Source organism: Pan troglodytes, chromosome 1 (genome assembly GCF_028858775.2).
Source record: "Pan troglodytes isolate AG18354 chromosome 1, NHGRI_mPanTro3-v2.0_pri, whole genome shotgun sequence".
Taxonomy (NCBI): domain Eukaryota; kingdom Metazoa; phylum Chordata; class Mammalia; order Primates; family Hominidae; genus Pan; species Pan troglodytes.
The window spans coordinates 13,734,928-13,756,234 of NC_072398.2; the positions used below are offsets into that span (position 1 = coordinate 13,734,928).

At 46.6% G+C, this 21,307-nt stretch overlaps 2 protein-coding genes across 5 annotated transcripts in view; one reads left to right on the forward strand and one right to left on the reverse strand.

Moving 5' to 3' along the window:
• The window catches only part of B3GALNT2 (beta-1,3-N-acetylgalactosaminyltransferase 2), a 77,890-nt gene extending 73,969 nt beyond the window's left edge, over positions 1–3,921 (forward strand). Inside the window, exon 13 of the mRNA XM_054660491.2 lies at positions 3,683–3,921. Within this exon, the coding sequence (XP_054516466.1) occupies positions 3,683–3,785 (103 nt within the window). The 3' untranslated portion in view covers positions 3,786–3,921. The remainder of the gene's footprint in view (positions 1–3,682) is intronic.
• TBCE (tubulin folding cofactor E) overlaps positions 1–21,307 on the reverse strand; it is an 89,124-nt gene that overhangs the window by 18,315 nt on the left and 49,502 nt on the right. For 2 of the 4 annotated variants that reach the window (XM_063809717.1, XM_063809713.1), the window contains 4 exons: positions 16,396–16,581; positions 11,441–11,585; positions 3,753–3,852; positions 190–289 (listed from right to left, as the gene is read on the reverse strand). In XM_063809717.1, coding sequence (XP_063665787.1) covers positions 190–289; positions 3,753–3,852; positions 11,441–11,561 — 321 coding nt within the window. In that variant the 5' untranslated portion in view covers positions 11,562–11,585; positions 16,396–16,581. The remainder of the gene's footprint in view (positions 1–189; positions 290–3,752; positions 3,853–11,440; positions 11,586–16,395; positions 16,582–21,307) is intronic. The other 2 variants (XM_001154931.7, XM_024352713.3) reach the window with 1 other exon arrangement.

A 21,307-nucleotide genomic window follows, 5' to 3' on the forward strand; every position in this document is an offset into this window, starting at 1 on the left:
ACTCAACTATGATGCTCTTTTAACTCGTTTTTATAAGGCACTTTAATGAATCTTGTTATCTATTAATAGATACTGGGATGATTCAAATGAAGCCACAGTTGTACTATTAAACTGTACTAACAATTCCCTATTAAACCAAACATTTTTAATTGCTTACTAATGTGTAATAAAACAAAGAAATATGATTACCTCAGCCCACGTTATTCCTGTTTGATTGAGGACTAAAACCTTCAGTGCAGAAAGCGTTCCAGTTAATACTGAACCGGAGGGAAATTTTAGTTTATTTTCACTGTGTAGAAAAAAAAGATACAATGTACTTATTTCTATACAGTAAACCCAACTGAAATAGTTGTTGAAAGCAACAATTTGGGTTTTAATCTAAGGGGTTTGATTTGTTTCTATCTTAAAATGGAATTATATTTTAAAAATCACTTTTTTAATGATTCAAGTGAATCAAGACTACCTAATTTTTAACATTTACAACATACAACTTTTTGGTATCAGCTGTGTAAAGATGCTTTCACAGGATCAGGGCAGCTGTATGTGGCTGCAGGCTTCCTAAACCCAAAACTCAGGCATTTGCAAGGTGAGCTTCCAGCTTCACAAGATATGGCTCTGGATACTGCAAAACAAAGTCCCGTTCTCCAGAGTCTTACTGATACACTGAACCATGGGCTAGAATTTTGCTTCTCTAAACATAGAGTCTGCCCTTTGGCTATGAGGATGGATGAAATTATTGCCCCTTAAATTCTTTCTCAAAACCCTAATCTCAGAAAGTATTCAATCCTGACAGTCACTTTGAAAGACGATACTATTAAAAAACACAAGCCCGTATTTCCAGAAGATGAGACACCATGGGTTGAATTGCTCCCGTTTGCTCTATTTGGGAGCACAACTCATTCAGGCCTGTCTACCGGCTTTACTGTACACTCACCTGTCTATGCAAAAATGGTTCAAGAATGAAAGGGGAAACCTGTGCTGGGCACGGTAGCTCACGCCTGTAATCCCAGCACTTTGGGAGGCCAAGGCAGATGGATCACCTGAGGTCAGGAGTTCAAGACTAGCCTGGCCAACATGATGAAACCCCGTCTCTACTAAAAATATAAAAATTAGCCGGGTGTGGTGGTAGGCACCTCTAGTCCCAGCTACTTGGGAGGCTGAGGCAGGAGAATCACTTGAATCTGGGAGGCGAAGGTTGCAGTGAGCCAAGATCATACCACTGTACTCCAGCCTGGGCAACAGAGTGAGACTCTGCCTCAAAAAAAAAAAAAAAATGGAGGAAGCCTGCCTAAGCCCTTGGAAAGTTAGGTTCTGAGATTAAAACAAATTAAATATTCAGGAAGGCCTAGAAAAGTGTGACATTAGTAAAATAGGTAGATTAATGAAAAATCCTTATCAAAACAGACTTAAACAGTATCCCAATGAAATTACTCATTCCTACAGCAATTAAACGCTAGAAGTTTTCAAATAAACAAGCACTTTTAATAATATCACCTCTCCTCTCCTAGTCCCCAATTAAATATCACCTCCCCCAACCTTCCATCTTTACGGTCAGGCTAAAAATAAGATCTTGCAGTTCAATGAAAATCTAACTCATCCCCACCTGATAAAAGTTAAAACACATTCCTTATTCATGAATCACCTCATGTGACCGTTTGCAAAGCTATAATAATCAATGTGCCCTTAAAGATTAAAGTGTCCTTAAAGAGGCGGGACATGGTGGCTCACGTCTGTAATTCCAGCACTTTGGGAGGCCGAGGTGGGTGGAAAACCTGAGGTCAGGAGTTCAAGAACAGCCTGGCCAACATGGCGAAACCCTGCCTCTACTAAAAATACAAAAAGTAGCTGGCAGTGGTGGTGGGCACCTATAGTTCCAGCTACTCAGGAGACTGAGGCAGGAGAATCCCTTGAACCCGGGAAGGGGAAGCTGCAGTGAGCCGAGATCGCGCCATTGCACTCCAGCCTGGGCGACAAGAGTGAGACTCTGTCTCAAAAAAAAATATATATATATATATATATATACACACACATACATATATACATACATACATAAGGCTGGGCACAGTGGCTCACACTGTAATCCCAGCACTTTGGGAGGCTGATGTGGGCGGATCACAAGGTCAAGAGATTGAGACTATCCTAGCCAACATAGTGAAACCCCGTCTCTACTAAAAACACAAAAATTAGTTGGGCGTGGTGGCTCGTGCCTGTAGTCCCAGCTACTCAGGAGGCTGAGGCAGCAGAATCGCTCAAACCCGGGAGGCAGAGGTTGCAGTGGGCCAAGATCACGCCACTGCACTCCAGCCTGGCGACAGGGCGAGACACTGTCTCAAATAAATAAATAAATAAATAAATAAATAAAGTGTCCTTAAAGATTAAATGTGTCCTTAAAGTTAAATTTAGATAAATTCAAGTAAACCAAAATCTGGCTGTATAAAAATGTCTACTAGCGAAACAGCTGCGTTGTCTGGGGTATAAACCTGGTATTCCTCTTCTCCCACCAGGAAAATTTAGGACACAGACACACATGAGGAGTTTAGGAGCAGAGGTTTAACAGGCAAGAGAAAGAAGATGGAAAACAGCTCTCTCTCTAGTAAGAGAGAGGGGACTTCCAAGAAGAAAAAGGCAAGCTGGCAGCAGATGCAGATTTTTTGTTTGTTTGTTTTCTGAGATGGAGTCTCGCTCTGTCGCCCAGGCTGGAGTGCAGTGGCACAATCTCGGCTCACTGCAAGCTCCACCTCCCAGGTTCATGCCATTCTCCTGCCTCAGCCTCCCGAGTAGCTGGGACTACAGGCGCCCACCACCACGCCCGGCTAATTTTTTGTATTTTTAGTAGAGATGGGGTTTCACTTTGTTAGCTATGATGGTCTCGATCTCCTGACCTCATGATCCGCCCGCCTCAGCCTCCCAAAGTGTTGGGATTCCAGGTGTGAGCCACTGCGCCTGGCCCTTGTTTGTTTTTTTGACGGAGTCTTGGTCTATCACCCAGGCTGGAGTGCAATGGCATGATCTCAGCTCACTGCAACCTCTGCCTCCTGGGTTCAAGCAATTATCTTGTCTCAGCCTCCTGAGTAGCTGGGACTACAGTTGCATGCCACCACGCCCAGCTAATTTTGTATTTTTAGTAGAGACGGGGTTTCTCCATGTTGGTCAGGCTGGTCTCGAACTCCTTACCTCAGGTGATCCGCCTGCCTCAGACTCCCAAAATGCTGGGATTACAGGAGTGAGCCACTGCACCCGGCCCAGATGCACAGATTTTAGTTTGACTTGAGGAGGCAGTGTCTGATTTACTTAATGCTCACAGATTGGTTCAATCAGGCATGACATTTACACAGCCAGGAAAGGCTGGCCACCCCACCCTAATCTTACTATGTAAATGAAATTTCCCTTTGGCTGGCACCATCTTGTCTGCTGCTTACTGTACACGTGGCTGGAAAAGAGAAGGGAAGATGGAGCTGCCATCTTGAACCTGATTGGCTCAACTGTCCGCATCTATGTCTGCAGCTCGATTTTACAGGCTGCTTGTGTTAGAAAGGAAAATAATTTGGGGCTGCTTTTCATTAAAAGGAAAACCTTACTGAGGACTTCCATACCCTCACTATCAGCCTGAGTAATTCCTTCTTAACTCCTGTATCATCAGGTGGCAGCCTTAACCCTTCCGGCTCCCTACCTCTTTCCACAGAGATGCTGTGAGGAAGCAAGGAGAGATGAGCTTTATTGTTAATGAAGATTCAGCAACCAAGAGTTCATACCTGACATTAAGGACTTCCAGGTGTCTGAGCTGATCAGCAATGTGTATCACTTCATCCCATGATGACAACAGGTTTTTTGACAAATCTACCTTTCTGATATCTAAAAGCACATGTTAAGAAACAGTAATTTCAAAAGATTCACAAAAGACATAAAAGGAGTTACTCTTAATTCCAGAGCATGAGCGTTTTAACTTTTCATTTTATACCCTCTAGTCAGCTTCAAATTTTTTCAGGAGTACATAATATTTTTAAGTTATCCAAAACTTCACTGAGAAACGAAAAAGTTCATTGTGAGGCCAGGCACGGTGGCTCACGCCTGTAATCCCGGCACTTTGGGATGCCAAGGTCGGGGGAATCACTTGAGGTCAGGAGTTCAAGACCAGCCTGGCCCACATGGCAAAACCCCATTCTACTAAAAATACAGAAATTAACCAGGTGTGGTGGCACGCGCTCGTAATTCCAGCTACTCAGGAGGTTAAGGCAAGAGAAACTCTAGAGCCCGGGAGGCGGAGGTTGCAGTGAGTGGAGACTGCACCACTGCACTCCAGCCTGGGTGACAGAGTGAGACTGTCTCAAAAAACTAAAAATAAATTAAAAGTTCATTGTTATATACTCAAAACTTGAGACAAACATCTACAATCAAATGACAACCAAATGTCATAACGCTAAACCATCCTAGCACTATCCAACAAAAGGAGAGGGGAAAAGCAGTGAGGGTAACTTTGATTTCTGAAGCACCTAAGGTATACACACAAGCCTCACCCCAGCACACGACCTTCTACGGGGCACCATTACCATAGGAATCTCCAGATAAATAGCATCTACAGGGGAGAGAAGAGGGGTCAACTTGGGACACATGTTCAAAAGTGCATGACTTAGGAATTGAGAGGGTGTCCGGTAGCCTGGAAGCAGTTGTAACAGTATCACTCCAACTGCCCCTGATACAGGGATTCAGAGAGGATAACACAGTGGGGCTGGAAAAGCAAAGCCGACAGGCAACACAAGTGGAGGTGAGGGGCTAGGTGCAGGTGCAGCACCATCAGGAAGGGGCACAGCTTAGCCAGGTCCCCGCAGAGAAAGACAGAGGAGCTTGCAGCAGGACCGGGCCAGCTACTGGAGGAGCTACACTCTCATCTAATATGTGTATGTGTGGAAATTATTCAATGCACTCGTCTATTCTGCAAGTAATTATTTAGGGCCAGGAGCATCGCAGTGAGCAAAGCAGAGTGTCATCGGGGAGAGACGATCGCGACACAGGGGCCTCAACAGTGTGTCACAGGCAGGCCTGTCTGTGCTCAGGGACAGAGCAGGGCATGCAGGAAAGGTGTGTGGCTGTTCTATATGCAGTGCCCAGGGAAGGCCACCTCCTCTAAGAGGGCATCTGAGCAGAGAGCTGAGGGAAATGGGGGAACGCCATCTGGGAGAGGAGCACATGGCGGAGGAGTGACAAGAGCAAAAGGCCCTGGGGTGGGAACGAGCTCAGCCTATGACCGGGACCGCCAGCGCCTGTGTGACTGGAGCAGAGGGGCTTGGGGGTACTAGAAACAAGGTCACAAGGAACAAGGGGCCAGGCCACATCACAAAGGGCCTTGCAGGCCACTTCAAAGTCTGTTTGAAACGGACTTTTCAACGTTTGCTTGAAACGGGAGATATTGGAGGCTTTGAAACAGCGACAGGTGACCTGGGCCCTTTAAAAATCACTCTGCTTTGACTTTGATCTACATTATGTCAGAAAACAAAACAACAACAGCAAAAAAAAACCAGTAAAAGTCACTGTGCTTCTGAGTTGAGCATAACTGCAGGGAAACAAAGGAGGGCCGGGAGTCTCCAGGAGGCCGGAGCAAACCAGCAGCATGAGAGGGCAGAACACGTCAGAGGGGGTGTCTGACTCTGGAAGTGGGGCTCACAGGATTTGCCAATGGATTTAGGTGTGGGGCATGGGAGAAAGGGAGTGTCAAGGACAACTCCAAGATCTGTGGCCTGTGCAACTGGAACTGTCATTTATTAAGAGGGAAAAGACTACAGGATGAGCAGGCGTGGGTCTTAGTTTTGGACATGCTAAATCTATGATGGCTATGAGACATCCAGACAGAGGTATCAAAGCTGCAGCTGTAGAGACAGATGTGGAAGAGGGCAGGCCGTGGAGGAGTGCCAGCCACACCCCAGAAGGTCTCTCAAGAAGCCCAGGGCTCCCAAGTCTGAGCCTTGGGGCACACCCAACACTCTGCAACCAGAGAAAGGTCCCACAGAAGCGACTGAGGAGGAGTGGCCAGCGACAGAAGAAGAGCTCTAAGATCCAGGCCAGGCGCAGCGGCTCACGACTGTAATCCCAGCACTTTGAGAGGCCAAAGTGGGCGGATCACCTGAGGTCAGGAGTTCGAGACCAGCCTGGCCAACACGGTGAAACCCTGTCTCTACTAAAGATACAAAAATCGACCGGGAACTGTGGCTCATGCCTATAATCCCAGCACTTTGGGTGGCCGAGGCGGGCGGATCACCTGAGGTCGGGAGTTCGAGACCAGCCTGACCAACATGGAGAAACCCCGTCCCTACTAAAAATACAAAATTAGCCGGGCATGGTGGCGCATGTCTGTAATCCCAGCTACTCGGGAGGCTGAGGCAGGAGAATCGCTTGAACCTGGGAGGCGGAGGTAGCAGTGAGCCAAGATCATGCCATTGCACTCCAGCCTGGGCAACAAGAACGAAACTCTATCTCAAAAAAAGAAAAAAAAAACAAAAACAAAATCAGCCAAGCGTGGTGGCACGCATCTGTGGTCCCAGCTACTCAGGGGGCTGAGGCAGAAGAATCGCTTGAACCTGGGTGCCAGAAGGTTGCGGTGAGCCAAGATCGCGCCACTGCACTCCAGCCCAGTGAAAGAGCAAGACTCCATCTCCAAAAAAAAAAAAAAAAAAAAAAAAAAGAACTCTAAGATCCAGTAATAACAACAGCAGCAGCGACAGCCACCACCCGCACTGCTGCTGCCACTGCTAACCAGACCCAGGCACTATGCTGATTGCTGGGTTGTTTTGCTTTCTCATAGCAGAACAAACGGTGGCACAGCAGTCACAGAGCTGTGTCACTGTGTGCAAATGAACAAGTGGGAAGTTACACCCAAGTCAGCCTCGATCCAAAATCCATATCACTGCACTCCATAAAGCAACAGGGAGTCATCAAACATACATAAAACGTGGAGAAAGTTTCATTACAAAAACAGTGGCATCACTCCAAAGCATTGGTTAGAAAGGAAATAATTTTAGGCAGGAACCAATTAGGAAGCTCTGCAAGAAGGTCAGGAACAAGGGAAGGACGGCAGAGAAGATGCGAAGAAAGGGATGACTCCATACCCGGTCGCCAGCTACCCATGCCCGAATCCTGCCAGCTGCCTGGACTATTACAGCCCAAGAGCTAACAATGGGGTCTACCCTCGTAAACAGTTGCATTTCAACCGGTAATATGAGTACCTGCAGAATAGCCTTGATTTTGCCGTGGCCGTCGCATCAAATGGAAGGGAAAAGAGTCGGTGCAGGCTGCCGAAAATTCCAGACCCGGCAAACACCCTCCAGGTCCCCTCGGGCTCCTCCTCCGCCCTTGGGCCCACACCTGCATGATGGCTTCTGTAAACTGCTCCTCCGCCCCTCCTCCTCAGCCTCCTCTCGGCTGCCCTGGCTTCCTGACACCGCCTAACACAGGCTCATGCGAGGGGTGCTTTCTCGGCCTCTGGGTGACACTTTGGCCACCCTGTGTTTCCATTAACCCCACTAAATCGGCTGTTAGGCTGCTGAGGAAGGATTTAAGTCTAATCACACTTCCCTCACTGCTGCTTCCCATTATGTAGCCTAGAGTTATTGTTTCTAAGGTCTATACAGAGCACACAGACCACCTACATCCCGAAATCAACCACGAACAACAGCTGTCAATATGTGGTCGCCCCTCCCACACACACTGTTCAAGGAGCCCCCGTGAAAGCACAGGCCAAGCACCTGGGCACAGACTCTCCTCCGCAGGTCATGAGGAGGAAGCTCATCCCCTCCCCTGGAAGTGCCCTCAGATTTGACACACCCGGGTCTGCAGCTCTCCCACTGCCTCGAGTTCTGGTAGAGTAAATAACCTCAAAGACAGACCAACCCAAAAAAGGATGACTGGATTAAGCACCCAAAGCAATACTTCAACTTCTGGCGAGAATTCAATCGGGAGCTGCAAGACATTTATCACTGTATCTGCAAATACCAATCATGACTTGATTATCTTCATGAAACCTCATTTCTTCGTGTCCTGGGGGACATTTTTCTCCAGAAAAGTGCAGTATAAACAAACAACATGCTGATTCTTCAGGACACTGCTGACAGCTCTGAGCAACCCAACAGCCAGCACTCCCAAACCCATTTACCGCCACATCTGCCCTTTTTTTTGAGACGGAGTCTCGCTCTTGTCGCCCAGGCTGGAGTGCAATGGCGCGATCTCGGCTCACTGCAACCTCTGCCTCCCAGGTTCAAGCGATTCTCCTGCCTCGGCTTCCCAAGTAGCTGGGACTACAGGCGCCCACCACCATGCCTGGCTAATTTTTGTACTTTAGTAGAGATGGGGTTTCACCACGTTGGCCAGGCTGGTCTCAAACTCCTGACCTTAGGTGATCCACCTGCCTCAGCCTCCCAAAGTGCTGGAATTACAGGCGTGAGCCACCACACCTGGCCCCCGCCGTTTTTTTTTTTTTTTTGAGATGGAGTCCTGTTCTGTCACCCAGGCTAGAGCACAGTGGTGTGATCTCGGCTCACTGCAATCTCTGCCTCCCAGGTTCAAGTGATTCTCCTGCCTCAGCCTCCTCCTGAGTAGCTAGGATTAGAGGCGCCCGTAACCATACCCAGTTAATTTTTTGTATTTTTAGTACAGACAAGGTTTCACCACGTTGGCCAGGCTGGTCTTGAACTCCTGACCTCAGGTGATCCACCCGCCTTGGCCTCCCAGAGTACTGGGATTACAGGCATGAGCCACTGTACACAGCCCGATTACCAATCTTCTGAAATAGTTTAGGAATAGGCCAGGCAGAATGCAGAATGCTCTGACACTGCTGTGGCACTGGCTCCTCAGCAAACTCTTTTCTGCATCCTCTTCAATTCCCCTCACTCCAGCTGCCTACTTCTGAAAATGACCTCATATTTGCAGCACACTGGGGTCAACGGAGGAGGCTGCTCAGGGGCAGAGACTGGCAGAGACAGGCAGAGACCTGTGCAGCTACCACAGGTCCCAACAGACCCCCAGACTGTTTCCCCCAAGGGAACTGAACCCTCAGACACACAGATGGAGAGAGGTCTGATCTAATTTCCTTCACTGCACTGTCGGGGCATTTTGCCAAAGAGAGCTACTTCACCTGGCATCTCTTCACTCAGAAAAAAACTGATCAAAACTGGTATTTTTTGCAAAAGTTATTATGTACAGATCAGACAGACTTAATGAATTGGGAAAAGACCTTTTAAAGTTAAAGAAAGTCTATTTGGTTTCCATGGGAAATTTCTTTCTTTTTTTTTGAGACAGAGTCTCACTCTGTTACCCAGGCTGGAATGCAATGGCATGACCTCACTCACTGCAACCTCCGCCTCCCGGGTTCAAGCAATTCTCCCTGCCTCAGCCTCCCAAGTAGCTGGGATTACAGGCATGCACCACCATGCCTGGCTAATTTTTGTATTTTTAGTAGAGATGGAGTTTCACCATGTTGGCCAGGTTGGTCTCAAACTCCTGACCTCAGGTGATCCGCCCACCTCGGCCTCCCAAAGTGCTGGGATTACAGGCATGAGCCACTGCGCCCAGCCTCCATGGGAAATTTCTTAATAGAAACGGGGTCTCCCAGGCTGAAGTACAGTGGCATGATCATGGCTCATCACAGCCTCAAACTCCTGGGCTCAAGCAGTCCTCCCACCGCAGCCTCCCGAGTAGCTGAGATGACAGGCACATGCCACCACACCCAGTTTTGTTTTGCTTTGTTTAATTTTTTATAGAGACAAGGTCTCGCAATGTTGCCAAGGCTGGTCTCAAACAGTCCTCCAGTCTCAGCCTCCCAATGCTGAGATTACCATGCTGAGATTACCAGCATGAGCCACCATGCCCATCCTTGAAATTTTCTTTTAACTTACCTCCAACATTTTTGCTTTCGGGCAAAAAAGAAATATATGACAAAAATAACACTAATAAGAGAAGGTAGAGAAAAGAGATTCCAAACTTCATAAAGAGCCTCTGTTGGGGTATTATAACAAACTGCATTCAGCTGCATGAAACAGAACCAGAGTCTTTCCCACTAAAATAACTGCATGAGGCCAGGTATGTGGCTCACACCTACAATCTCAGCACTTTGGGAGGCCGAGGCAGGGGAATCACCTCAGGTCAGGAGTTCGTGACCAGCCTCGCCAATGTGGCGAAACCCCATCTCTACTAAAAATACAAAAATTAGCCAGACGAGGCCAGGCGTGGTGGCTCACGCCTGTAATCCCAGCACTCTGGGAGGCCAAGGTGGGCGGATCACCAGGTCAAGAGATCGAGACCATCCTGGCCAACATGGTGAAACCCCGTCTCTACCAAAAATACAAAAATTAGCTGGGCATGGTGGCGGGCGCCTGTAGTCCCAGCTACTTGGGAGGCTGAGGCAGGAGAATTGCTTGAACCCGGGAGGCGGAGGTTGCAGTGAGCTGAGATCACGCCACTGCACTCCAGCCTGGCAACAGAGCGAGACTCCGTCTCAAAAAAAAAAAAAAAAATTAGCCAGACGTGGTGGCGGGCACCTGTAATCCCAGCTACTTGGGAGGCTAGGGCAGAAGAATCACTTGAACCTGGGAGGCAGAAGTTACAGTGAGCTGAGATCACGCCACAGCACTCCAGCCTAGGCGACAGAGCAAGACTCCATCTCAAAAAAAAAAAAAAAAAAAAAAAAAAAAAAAAAAAAGAACTGCATGAGAAAACAGACCAGGGCTGAAGCAGATTCATCTTGGGTTTCCAGTACACAGTCAGCAGCCCAGGTTCCCTCTCCTCTGCTCTCCCAATCTGTACTGGATGGCTTTCTTCACACATGTAAGACAGTTGCCAAAGCCCTGGGCTTTCCATCCGCTCAAGGCAGGGGAAGGGTAAAAGCAACAGGCAAAAGGCAGAGGCCAACCAAGTGTGCCCCCTTTCTTTTTTTTTGAGATGAAGTCTTGTTCTGTCTCTAGGCTGAGTGCACTGGCGCCATCTCAGCTCACTGCAACCTCCGCCTAGCGGGTTCAAGCAATTCTCCTGCCTCAGCCTCCTGAGTGGCTGGGACTACAGGCACACGCCACCACACCCGGCTAATTTTTGTATTTTTAGTAGAGACAGGTTTCACCATGTTGGCCAGGATGGTCTCGATCTCCTGACCTCAAGAGATCCACCTGCCTCAGCCTCCCAAAATGCTAGGATTACAGGCGTGAGCCACTGCGCCTGGCCAAGTGTGCCCCCTTTCTAGGAGCCCGGTCTAGAAACTTCCACCTCAACATGCTGGCAAACTTGCAAGCAAAGGGGTCTGGGAAGGTAAATAATTTATCTGGGCCCCAACTACACCAAGCAAAACTGAACTGCATTAGGAAGGAAGTTGTTAAGACTGGACAATGGGTAGGCAATTAGCAGTCTCTGGCACAGGTATCAAATCCATAGTCAGATTCCAATAACAAGCTCTCGGTGAAAAGGATACTAGGACATGCTTCAGCAACTCCTCCTTTTTCACCAGCACAACTTACTGCACAGTTCCTCAGAGAAACTTCTTGCAACTTGCTCAGCTGACTGCATGAAAAACAGAGTTCACATGGATACATAAGCACGTATGCTATCCACTGGCCCTTTAAAAAATTAAACACATTTCAGACATATAAAAGGGTACCAAAAATAATATACAAATACCACTAACCACCACCCAAATTAAGAAATAAAGCATTACAAAAAAGAAAAAGAGCACTACAAATATTACAAATGCAACTGAAGTCCTCTGGGGCCCTCTCCAAACACAATTCTCCCTCTACTCCCAGGGGTAAACTTTTTTTTTTTTTTTTTAGCCGGAGTCTCGTTGTGTTGCCCAGGCTGGAGTGCAGTGGCACAATCTAGACTCACTGCGACCTCTCCCTCCCAGGTTCAGGTGATTCTGCTGCCTCAGCCTCCCCAGTAGCTGGGATTACAGGCGCTTGCTACCACGCCTGGCTAATTTTTGTGTTTTTAGTAGAGACGGGGTTTCACCATTTTGGCCAGACTGGTCTCGAACTCCTGACCTCAAGTGATCCACCCACCTCCGCCTCCCAAAGTTCTGGGATTACAGGCGTGAGCCACCACGCCCGGCCCTCCCCAGGGCCTTATACTACATTTGGTGTTTATTTAATCTTAAGCATTTCTTAATATTTTTACCATATATTTCCATATCCCTAAACAATTACAGCATTTTTTAATATTCTGAAACTTGATATAAATGGTATTCTACTCCGCAGAACCTTCTGCACCTGACTTTTTCCTCAACAGTCTATTGTTCAGTGGTGAGATTTTGCTACGGTGACACATGGAGCTCCAGGACATTCATCTTCACACCTTACAGTGTTTGTTATATGAACAGACCACAAGGAATGTACATACTCTTCTGCTGACATTTAGATTGTTCCCAACCACGCAGAAGTACATGCTATGGAGTGCTTCTTGCACTCACATGTAAAAGCCTCCCTAAGGTACTTCCTAGAGAGCGCACCCAGCTTCAGCATGACCAGATACTTCCGGCAGCCATTTGTTAAGTGTAGAGAATCTTGTGCTTTCTATTCATGAAAAGAATCCGCATACATAATGTCTAAGAACACAGAATCTGGAACCAGACCACCTGGGTTCAAATCCCAATCCCACCATCTCCTTTGGCTTTGGAGAAGTGAATTAGCACCTCTGTGCCTCAGACTTCACATCTCTAAAAGGCCACGGTATATGCACAAGTTCACAGCAGCATTATTCCTGGTAGTCAAGAGGTGGAAGCAACCCAAGTGTCCATCAACAAATGAAAGGATAAACAAAACGTGGCACACATATACAATGCAATATTGTGCGAACTTAAAAAAAGGAAGGAAATTCTGACATATGCCGCAATGTGGATGAACCTTGAGTGTATTATGCTAGGTGAAATAAGCCAGTCACAAAAGAACAAATACATGGCCGGGGGCAGTGGCTTATGCCTGTAATCCCAGCACTTTGGGAGGCCAAGGTGGGCGGATCACCTGGGGTCAGGAGTTCGAGACCAGCCTGGCCAACATGGTGAAACCCCGTCTCTACTAAAAAAAATAACAAAAATTAGCCTGGCATAGTGGGGGGCACCTGTAATCCCGACTACTCAGGAGGCTGAGACAGGGGAATCGCTTGAACCCGGGAGGGTGGAGGTTGCAGTGAGCCAAGATCACACCATTGCGCTCCAGCCTGGGCAACAAGAGCGAAACTCTGTCTCAAAACAAAAAACAAGAAACAAAAAAAAAAAAACAAGAAAGAAAAACCAGGGTACAAAAGGCAGCAGCAGAATTCAAGGGTAGAGGGTCCCAAGCTTTCTCAGGCCACAGGGTCCTTAGGGTTTCAGTAATTTTTTTCATGGTACTTAGGCCAAAATAAATACCTCACAGTTCCAATTAAGTATGTAGTTAGGGCCAAACAACTTAATCATTACTTATGTCCTGTCAACTCAGTGTCTGCTGGGCACTGCCCAACTTCCCAAACCCTGGAATCAGACTGGACGCCACCAACTCCATTTCCAGTTCCACACTGATTTAAGAGATACTTGCTTTTTTATAAAACAAATATTTCTATTGATGTATGATAGATGTACATAAATACTTGCGTTTTATCGTGGCAATTGCCCAAAAGCCAGCTTTGTAGGCTTATGACATCATTGAAAAGAACTACAGGAATCTCATGAAACAGGCAACTACTTCAAACTGTAGTTTGCACTGTGTCCGACAGATGTCGCTCCTTCCCCCTAAAATTTAAAATAGCCTTCTTTGCCAGGTCAACTTGGCACTAAGCATGAGGACTCAGATCTCAGTCCAAGCATCACTCCAGAGCCAAAGCCATCTCCAAGAGAAACCACACATAATGGATTTTTTAATTTGTTTTTGATTCCTTTATTGAGTAAGTCTCTTCTTAGTGGTACGATCTCAAAGCTGGTCAGCTGGATTTTATTGACGAGATAAGACAATGGCTTAAAGTAGAGGTTTCAACTCCTAACTGACAGCTATCATTAATTGTAGGATCTCATTTGTTATTCACAACAGCACTTATATCTTAGGTTTTATGTTGTAACTGAGGAAACTGAGGCTTAGAAACAATAAGCAGCTATCTCTAACTTCTGTCAGAGCCAAAAGTGCCTTAGCTGGCGGCTGAACCCAGCCTAACTCCAACACCGGCTGCATTCCACCAAGCTGTCTCATAATTTCTGAATTGACTAATCTCCAGCCAACATATGAGATTGCTCCAGAATCTCTAAAATTTTACCTTTTCAATCAAGAAAGACACTAGCTAATGATTAAATGCAATGATACTCAAGTAGTAGGGTCATTTACAGAAAAATTCATGAGTTACATAGCTGTTCATAAACTAGGGGACGAAAATCCATTTGCAATTTGTTAATATTCTCAGAGTCCATAATATTCTCTGAAAGAGATTAACCAATTAAAAAAATGCTTCCTTTGGGTAAGAGATATGTAAATATTTGGGGTTTTTTTTTTTGGTTTGTGTGTCATTTGAGACAAGGTCTCACTATGTCACCTAGGCTGGAGTGCAGTGGTGCAATCATGTCTCACTGCAGCCTTGACCTTCTGGGTTCAGGTGATCTTCCCACCTCAGCTTCCCAAATAGCTGGGACTATAGGCATGCACCACTACACCCAGCTAATTTTTGCATTTATTTATTTATTTATTTTTTTGTAGAGACAGGGTTTTGCCATGTTGCCCAGACTATTTGTATTTTAAATGGGAAAAAATAAAGCAAAGAACTCTAACCCTATGAAGCATGTAGTTCTTTAAATCCAAGTAAATCAGTAGGGTAAACAGTAAAAACTGTTCATGATAGTTACGTCTTTTTTTTCTTTTTTTTGAGACAGAGTCTCATTGTGTCACCCAGGCTGGAGTGCAGCGGCACGATCTCGGCTCACTGCAACGTCCGCCTCCCAGGTTCAAGCGATTCTCTTGCCTCAGCCTCCCAAGCAGCTGGGACTACAGTTGCATACCACCACACCCAGCTAATTGTTTGTATTTTTAGTAGAGACAGGGTTTCACCATGTTGGCCAGGCTAGTCTCAAATTCCTGGCCTTAAGTGATCCAACTGCCTCGGCCTCCAAAAGTGCTAAGATGACAAGCATAAGCCACCGCACCCAGCCCGTTTACGATACTTATATCTAAGTGGTGGCATTAATCATGATACTTTTTTGTTCAATCTGTAATTTCTAAATTCTCAACAATAAAGGTATCTTGTTTTATAAAGAACAGTCCATTTGTTCCTTTTTCTAAAACTCTTGATTTATTCTGAGTTTTTTTTAATGGGGGCCATGTATGCTAAAGAGTAGATGTACCAAGAAATGTATTTATTTTCCACATTATCCCCATGTGCACTTTTATTAATAACAACAATAACAAAAGATAGTAAAGAAATTTACTTTGGACAGAACTATAGCTTAATTCTTTTAGAGACTGAAAGAAAATATATTGCAGGCCTCCAAGTGGCCACAAATTTATCCTCACAGTGGCCACCAGGGGTCCTTACCCAGATGCCTCATCCAAGTCACTCACCACAGTAGGAAGCTGCAAGGCCTGGCCAGTTCTTGTGCAGCCATGACTGGTTTTGTGTAAATACTAACTTTCTCTCTCTTTGATTCAAGCAGTTCACTGGAATGACTAGAAAGCCTCCTTGTACAAAGTCACAATATACAGTTTCAGAGAAAAGAGAATGTTCTTGTGCAGCAGTTTTAAAGGGCATTATTTTAAGGCCGGGTGCAGTGACTCACGCCTGTAATCCCAGTGCTTTGGGAAGCCAAGGATCACTTGAGCCCAAGAGTTCAAGACCAGCCTGGGCAACATAGCAAGATCCTGTCTGTATAAAAATAAAAATACAATACAATACAATACAATAAAATGCATTAGAGCCCATATCCCAAAATTGTGATTGAGCAGATCTGGGATGGGACCAAGGATGCCGCATGTTCCACAGCTCCCCAGGTGATGAAGATGTGCAGCCCGAGGTGAGAACTACTCCCTACTATTAACAGATGGCACCAGCACGCTCCACGGCATAGGGAACAATTCAGACTGCTGTTTCCATTCCCAACTTACCATCACCATGAAATAGAAAAGAACCCAAACGTCAGCCTTGGTTACTTAGTCAACACGAGATAATATGATGTGAATACTAATAATGGGCCAATAAATATTTCAATTGCAAACTGGATAAATCTACCAATCCTGTGCTAACATAAGAATTTTAATTTCCCTAAATAATTCTTGGATTCCTCAGATTTTGATTCCGTTTCTGTGGAACCATAAACCAGTTTAGGAGCAAAGTCATGAGCATCCATATACAGTCATGAGTATTTCAATTCTGAACCTTAATAAAACCATAAAAGTCAGCTCTGCCGTTATAAACTCCACTTACCTTTGCTGTTTCATAATAGAGTCAAAACCGATAGTCTCCACAGGTTTATTTCCAATTGTAACAATTTGCTCTTTTCTATCTTCCTCTGGTCCATCTTCTAACACGTAGCGGTTCTTAATTGCAGTAAGAAAGTCTGTTCCAAAATTTACCTTGTTCGGACGAATAAAGGATCCTCCTGTCGGGTGCCTGGTAAAGAAGAGCAAATGAAACACAGAAAATATTACCCACCAAGAAAGGCCATAAATACAATTTTCTGAAGGTCTTCAAAAATTTCTACATGCTAAAAAATCAAAATTAGCATAAAAGAGAATATCACATACTAATATATAATCAGTATGATTGACCATAAAGGGTTATGATCTTATGCAAGCATGTTAAATCCCTTTAAATAAACAAGTAATATGAAACTGACAATTCACATTAGAAAAAACAGAAGTATTAAATCCATGGGGGTGGCCAGGCACGGTGGCTCATGACTGTAATCCCAGCACTTTGGGAGGCCAAGGCAGGAGGACCACCTGAGGTCAGGAGTTCAAGACCAGCCTGGCCAACATGGCGAAACCCCCATCTCTACTAAAAATACAAAAATTAGTCCGGCGTGGTGGTGCACACCTGTAGTCCCAGCTACTAGGGAGGCTAAGGCGGGAGAATTGTTTGAACTCGGGAAGTGGAGGTTGCAGTGAGCCAAGATCATGCCACTGCACTCCAGCCTGGGTGACAGAGCAAGACTCCATCTAAAAAAAAAAAAAAAAATTGTAGGTGGATTATATACAAAATCATTTATTTATTTATTTACTTATTTATTTTTTATTTTGGTAACAGAGACCTTGTCACTTAAAAAAAAAGAAGAAACAGTGAACTCTATAAATTGATCAAAATTGTATTATAAACACTATTTCAGCTTACGATCATTACTTTTTTTCTTTTTTTTTTTTTTGAGACAGAATCTCACTCTATTGCCCAGACTGGAGTGCAGTGACGCAATCTTGACTCACTGCAACCTCCACCTCCCGGGTTCAAGCAGTTCTCCTGCCTCAGCCTCCCAGTTAGCTGGGACTACAGGCATGTGCCACTACACCCAGGCTAATTTTTCTATTTTTAGGAGAGACAGGGTTTCACCATGTTGGCCAGACTGGTCTTGAACTTCTGACCTTAAGTGATCCTCCCGCCTTGACCTCCCAAAGTGCTGGGATTACAGGCGTGAGCCACCACGCCTAATTTTTTTTTTTTTTTAAAGAAAGGGGGTCTCACTCTGTCACCTCGCCGAGAGTGCAGTGACACAACCATAACTAACTGCAGCCTCCAATTCCCAGGGCTCAGGCAATGCTCCCTCTTCAGCCTCCCACGTAGCTAGGACTACAGGTACAAGCAACCATGTCCAGCTAACACTTTTTGTACTTTTTTTAAGAGACAACATCTCACTATGTTGCCCAGGCAACAACCATTAACTCTTAAAGAAAGAAATCAGACCTTTTTAGAAGTCACCATAATTCTGGCCAGGCACAGTAGCTCATGCCTATAATCCCAGCACTTTGGGAAGCTGAAAAGGGCAGATCACCTAAGGTCAGGAGTTCGAGATCAGCCTGACCAACATGAAGAAACCCCATCTCTACTAAAAATACAAAATTAGCCAGGTGTGGTGGCACATGCCTATAATCCCAGCTACTGGGGAGGCTGAGGCAGGAGAATCACTTGAACCCGGGAGGCAGAGGTTGCGGTGAGCCAAGATCATGCCATTGCACTCCAGCCTGGGCAACAAGAGCAAAACTCCATCTCAAAAAAAAAAAAATAATGATAATAATTGAAAAGGATGAAAACTAATAATGTGATAAATTTTGTTAACATAAACATACATACAGTTTTCTCTAAGATGTGGGTTCACAGTGATGATCAGACTCTAAAAGGAACTTGTGATCCCAAAAAGTTAAAACCAATCCCCAACCTGGGAAGAAGTGGCCAGGAGGGAGTTAGAAACTTAGAGAGTGTGGGCCGGGTGCGGTAGCTCACCCCTATAATCCTAGCATTTTGGGAGGCTGAGGCGGGCAGATCACCTAAAGTCAGGAGTTTGAGATTAGGTGTGGTAGCTCACCCCTATGATCCTAGCATTTTGGGAGGCTGAGGTGGGCAGATCACCTAAGGTCAGGAGTTTGAGACCAGCCTGGTCAACATGGTGAAACCCTGCCTCTATTAAAAATACAAAAATTAGCCAGGCGTGGTTGCTGGTACCTGGAGTTTCGCTACTTGGAAGTATGAGGCAAGAGAATTGCTTGAGCCCAGGAGGTGAAGCTTGCAATGAGCTGAGATCACATCATTGCACTTTAGCCTGGGCGACAGATGGAAACGAGGGGAGGGGAAAGGAGGGGTAGCCTGGGTGACAGATGGAAACGAGGGGAGGGGAAAGAAGGGGAGGGGAGGGGGAGGGGAGGGGGAGGGGGAGGGGGAGGGGAGGGGGAGGGGGAGGGGGAGGGGAGGGGGAGGGGAGGGGGAGGGGAGGGGGAGGGGAGGGGAGGGGAGGGGGAGGGGAGGGGGAGGGGAGGGGAGGGGAGGGGGAGGGGAGGGGGAGGGGAGGGGGAGGGGAGGGGGAGGGGGAGGGGAGGGGAGGGGGAGGGGGAGGGGAGGGGGAGGGGGAGGGGAGGGGGAGGGGAGGGGGAGGGGAGGGGGAGGGGGGGAGGGGAGGGGGAGGGGAGGGGAGGGGGAGGGGAGGGGAGGGGGAGGGGAGGGGAGGGGGAGGGGAGGGGAGGGGGAGGGGAGGGGAGGGGAGGGGGAGGGGAGGGGAGGGGGAGGGGAGGGGGAGGGGAGGGGGAGGGGGAGGGGAGGGGGAGGGGAGGGGAGGGGAGGGGGAGGGGAGGGGAGGGGAGGGGCAGGGGAGGGGAAGGGCAGGGGAGGGGAGGGGGAGGGGAAGGGCAGGGGAGGGGAGGGGGAGGGGAGGGGAAGGGGAGGGGAGGGGAAGGGCAGGGGAAGGGGAAGGGCAGGGGAGGGGAGGGGAGGGGAAGGGGAGGGGAAGGGGAGGGGAGGGGAAGGGGAGGGGAGGGGAAGGGAAACTTGGAGAGTGTGGTGTCCTGGAAGCCAATGAAGAAAGTCAACAACCATGTCCAATGCTAAAACCAGGTCAGGTAAGGTAACAGCTGAGGCCTTGCCACTGAATCCAGCAATATGAACATAACCTTTCCTACGAGCAGTCTGGGTGGGGCAATAGGGCAAAGCCCAGCAAGGGTGAGTTCCAAAGACTGGGAGGCAAGTGAGCACAGCCTACCCTTGTCCTGAAGGGGCACAGGGGTCAAAGGAGGGAGATTGCTTAAGACAGGAGAAAATATCCACCTTGTATGTTGATGAAATTAATTCATGGAATAGGGGGAAGCTGATTTTGCAGGAAATTAAATTCTCTTTTGTAGCAAAATTAAGTCCCATATCCCTCTCATGGCTTATACACACACATCAGTGGTTTGTTTCTGTACGTTAAACATATCTCTTAAGTTACAAGCCTAGTTTACTGGCTGCTCTGCCTATGGAGTAGCCATTCTTTATTCCTTTACTTTCTTAATAAACTTGCTTTCACTTTACTCTACGGATTCCCCTCAAATTCTTTCCTTTGCAAGATCCTAGAACCCTCTCTTGGGGTCTGGATCAGGACCCCTTTCTGGTATCATCTTTCTGGCGAACCACAGAAAGGAGGATACTGAGGGGACCCGCCCCCCAACCCAAAGGAAATAGTCTGCAGCACTGACTGGGTGACCTTGGGACACAAGTGGAGAAACTGATTATTTTACCAAGGCTTTAACTGGAATGGTGTGCGTTCCTTTAAGGAATCAAACTTGACTTACAGAGTCAATAAAAGCCGCTTGGGAAAACTGGCCTCACTCCTTGTCTACACAGTTCCTGACCTGTGTCCCACAGACCTATGGAAGACAAGAGAATGATCCCACTTATTCCTGTGAACCAACCAGTGATCTCTGGCTGCTGCTCAGAAGAAACAAGAGTGATGGGTAATGTTATTCTAATTCTGGGCACATATTGGAATTGGCTAGTGACTCCTTATTAGCTTGATTTCAACAATTGCCCAGTTCATGGAAAACTTTCTAATCAGTTTACTTGGGATAATTTTATTTTTTTTATTTTACTGTTGTGGAATATATTGCTGTGATTATACTCTTTGTGTAGGAATGCAGGATAAGCTTACTAAATGTTTTCTTAAACTGAACACTTATTAATCTTCCAGATATCACCTTTTGTCGGAACCCAAGAGTTATGAATGGCCTTCGCCATACCAACACTTTCGAACTGAGCTCCTCTACCCTGAATGCAAGAGACCCAACAGTTAGGCAGGAATATCATCACCCCTGTTCAGCATAAAGAAGTTACAGAAAGTGGATCTTCATCCCTCTGCAGCCCTTAGGATTAAGGGTTCTCTCGTAAAAGGGAGGGGGGAAATATGTCAGAGACGTTTGAACCAGAGCAACTCCATCTTGAATAGGGGCTAGGTAAAATAAGGCTGAGACCTACCAGGCTGCATTCCAGACTGTTAGGCATTCTAAGTCTCAGGATGAACTAGGAGGTCGGTACAAGATACAGGTCATTAAAGACCTTGCTGATGAAACAGCATGCAGTAAAGAAGCCAGCTAAAACCCACCAAAACCAAGATGGAGATGAGAGTGACCTCTGGTCATCCTCACTGCTACACTCCCACCAGCACCATGACAGTTTACAAATGCCATGGCAACGTCAGGAAATTATCCTACATGGTCTTAAAAGGGGAGGCATGAATAATCCATCCCTTGTTTAGCATATACTCAAGAAATAACCATAAAAATGGGCACCCAGCAGTCCTCGGGACTGTTCTGCCTTGGAGTAGCCATTCGTTATTCCTTTGCTATAATTTTTTTTGGAGATAGAGTCTCCCTCTGTTGCCCAGGCT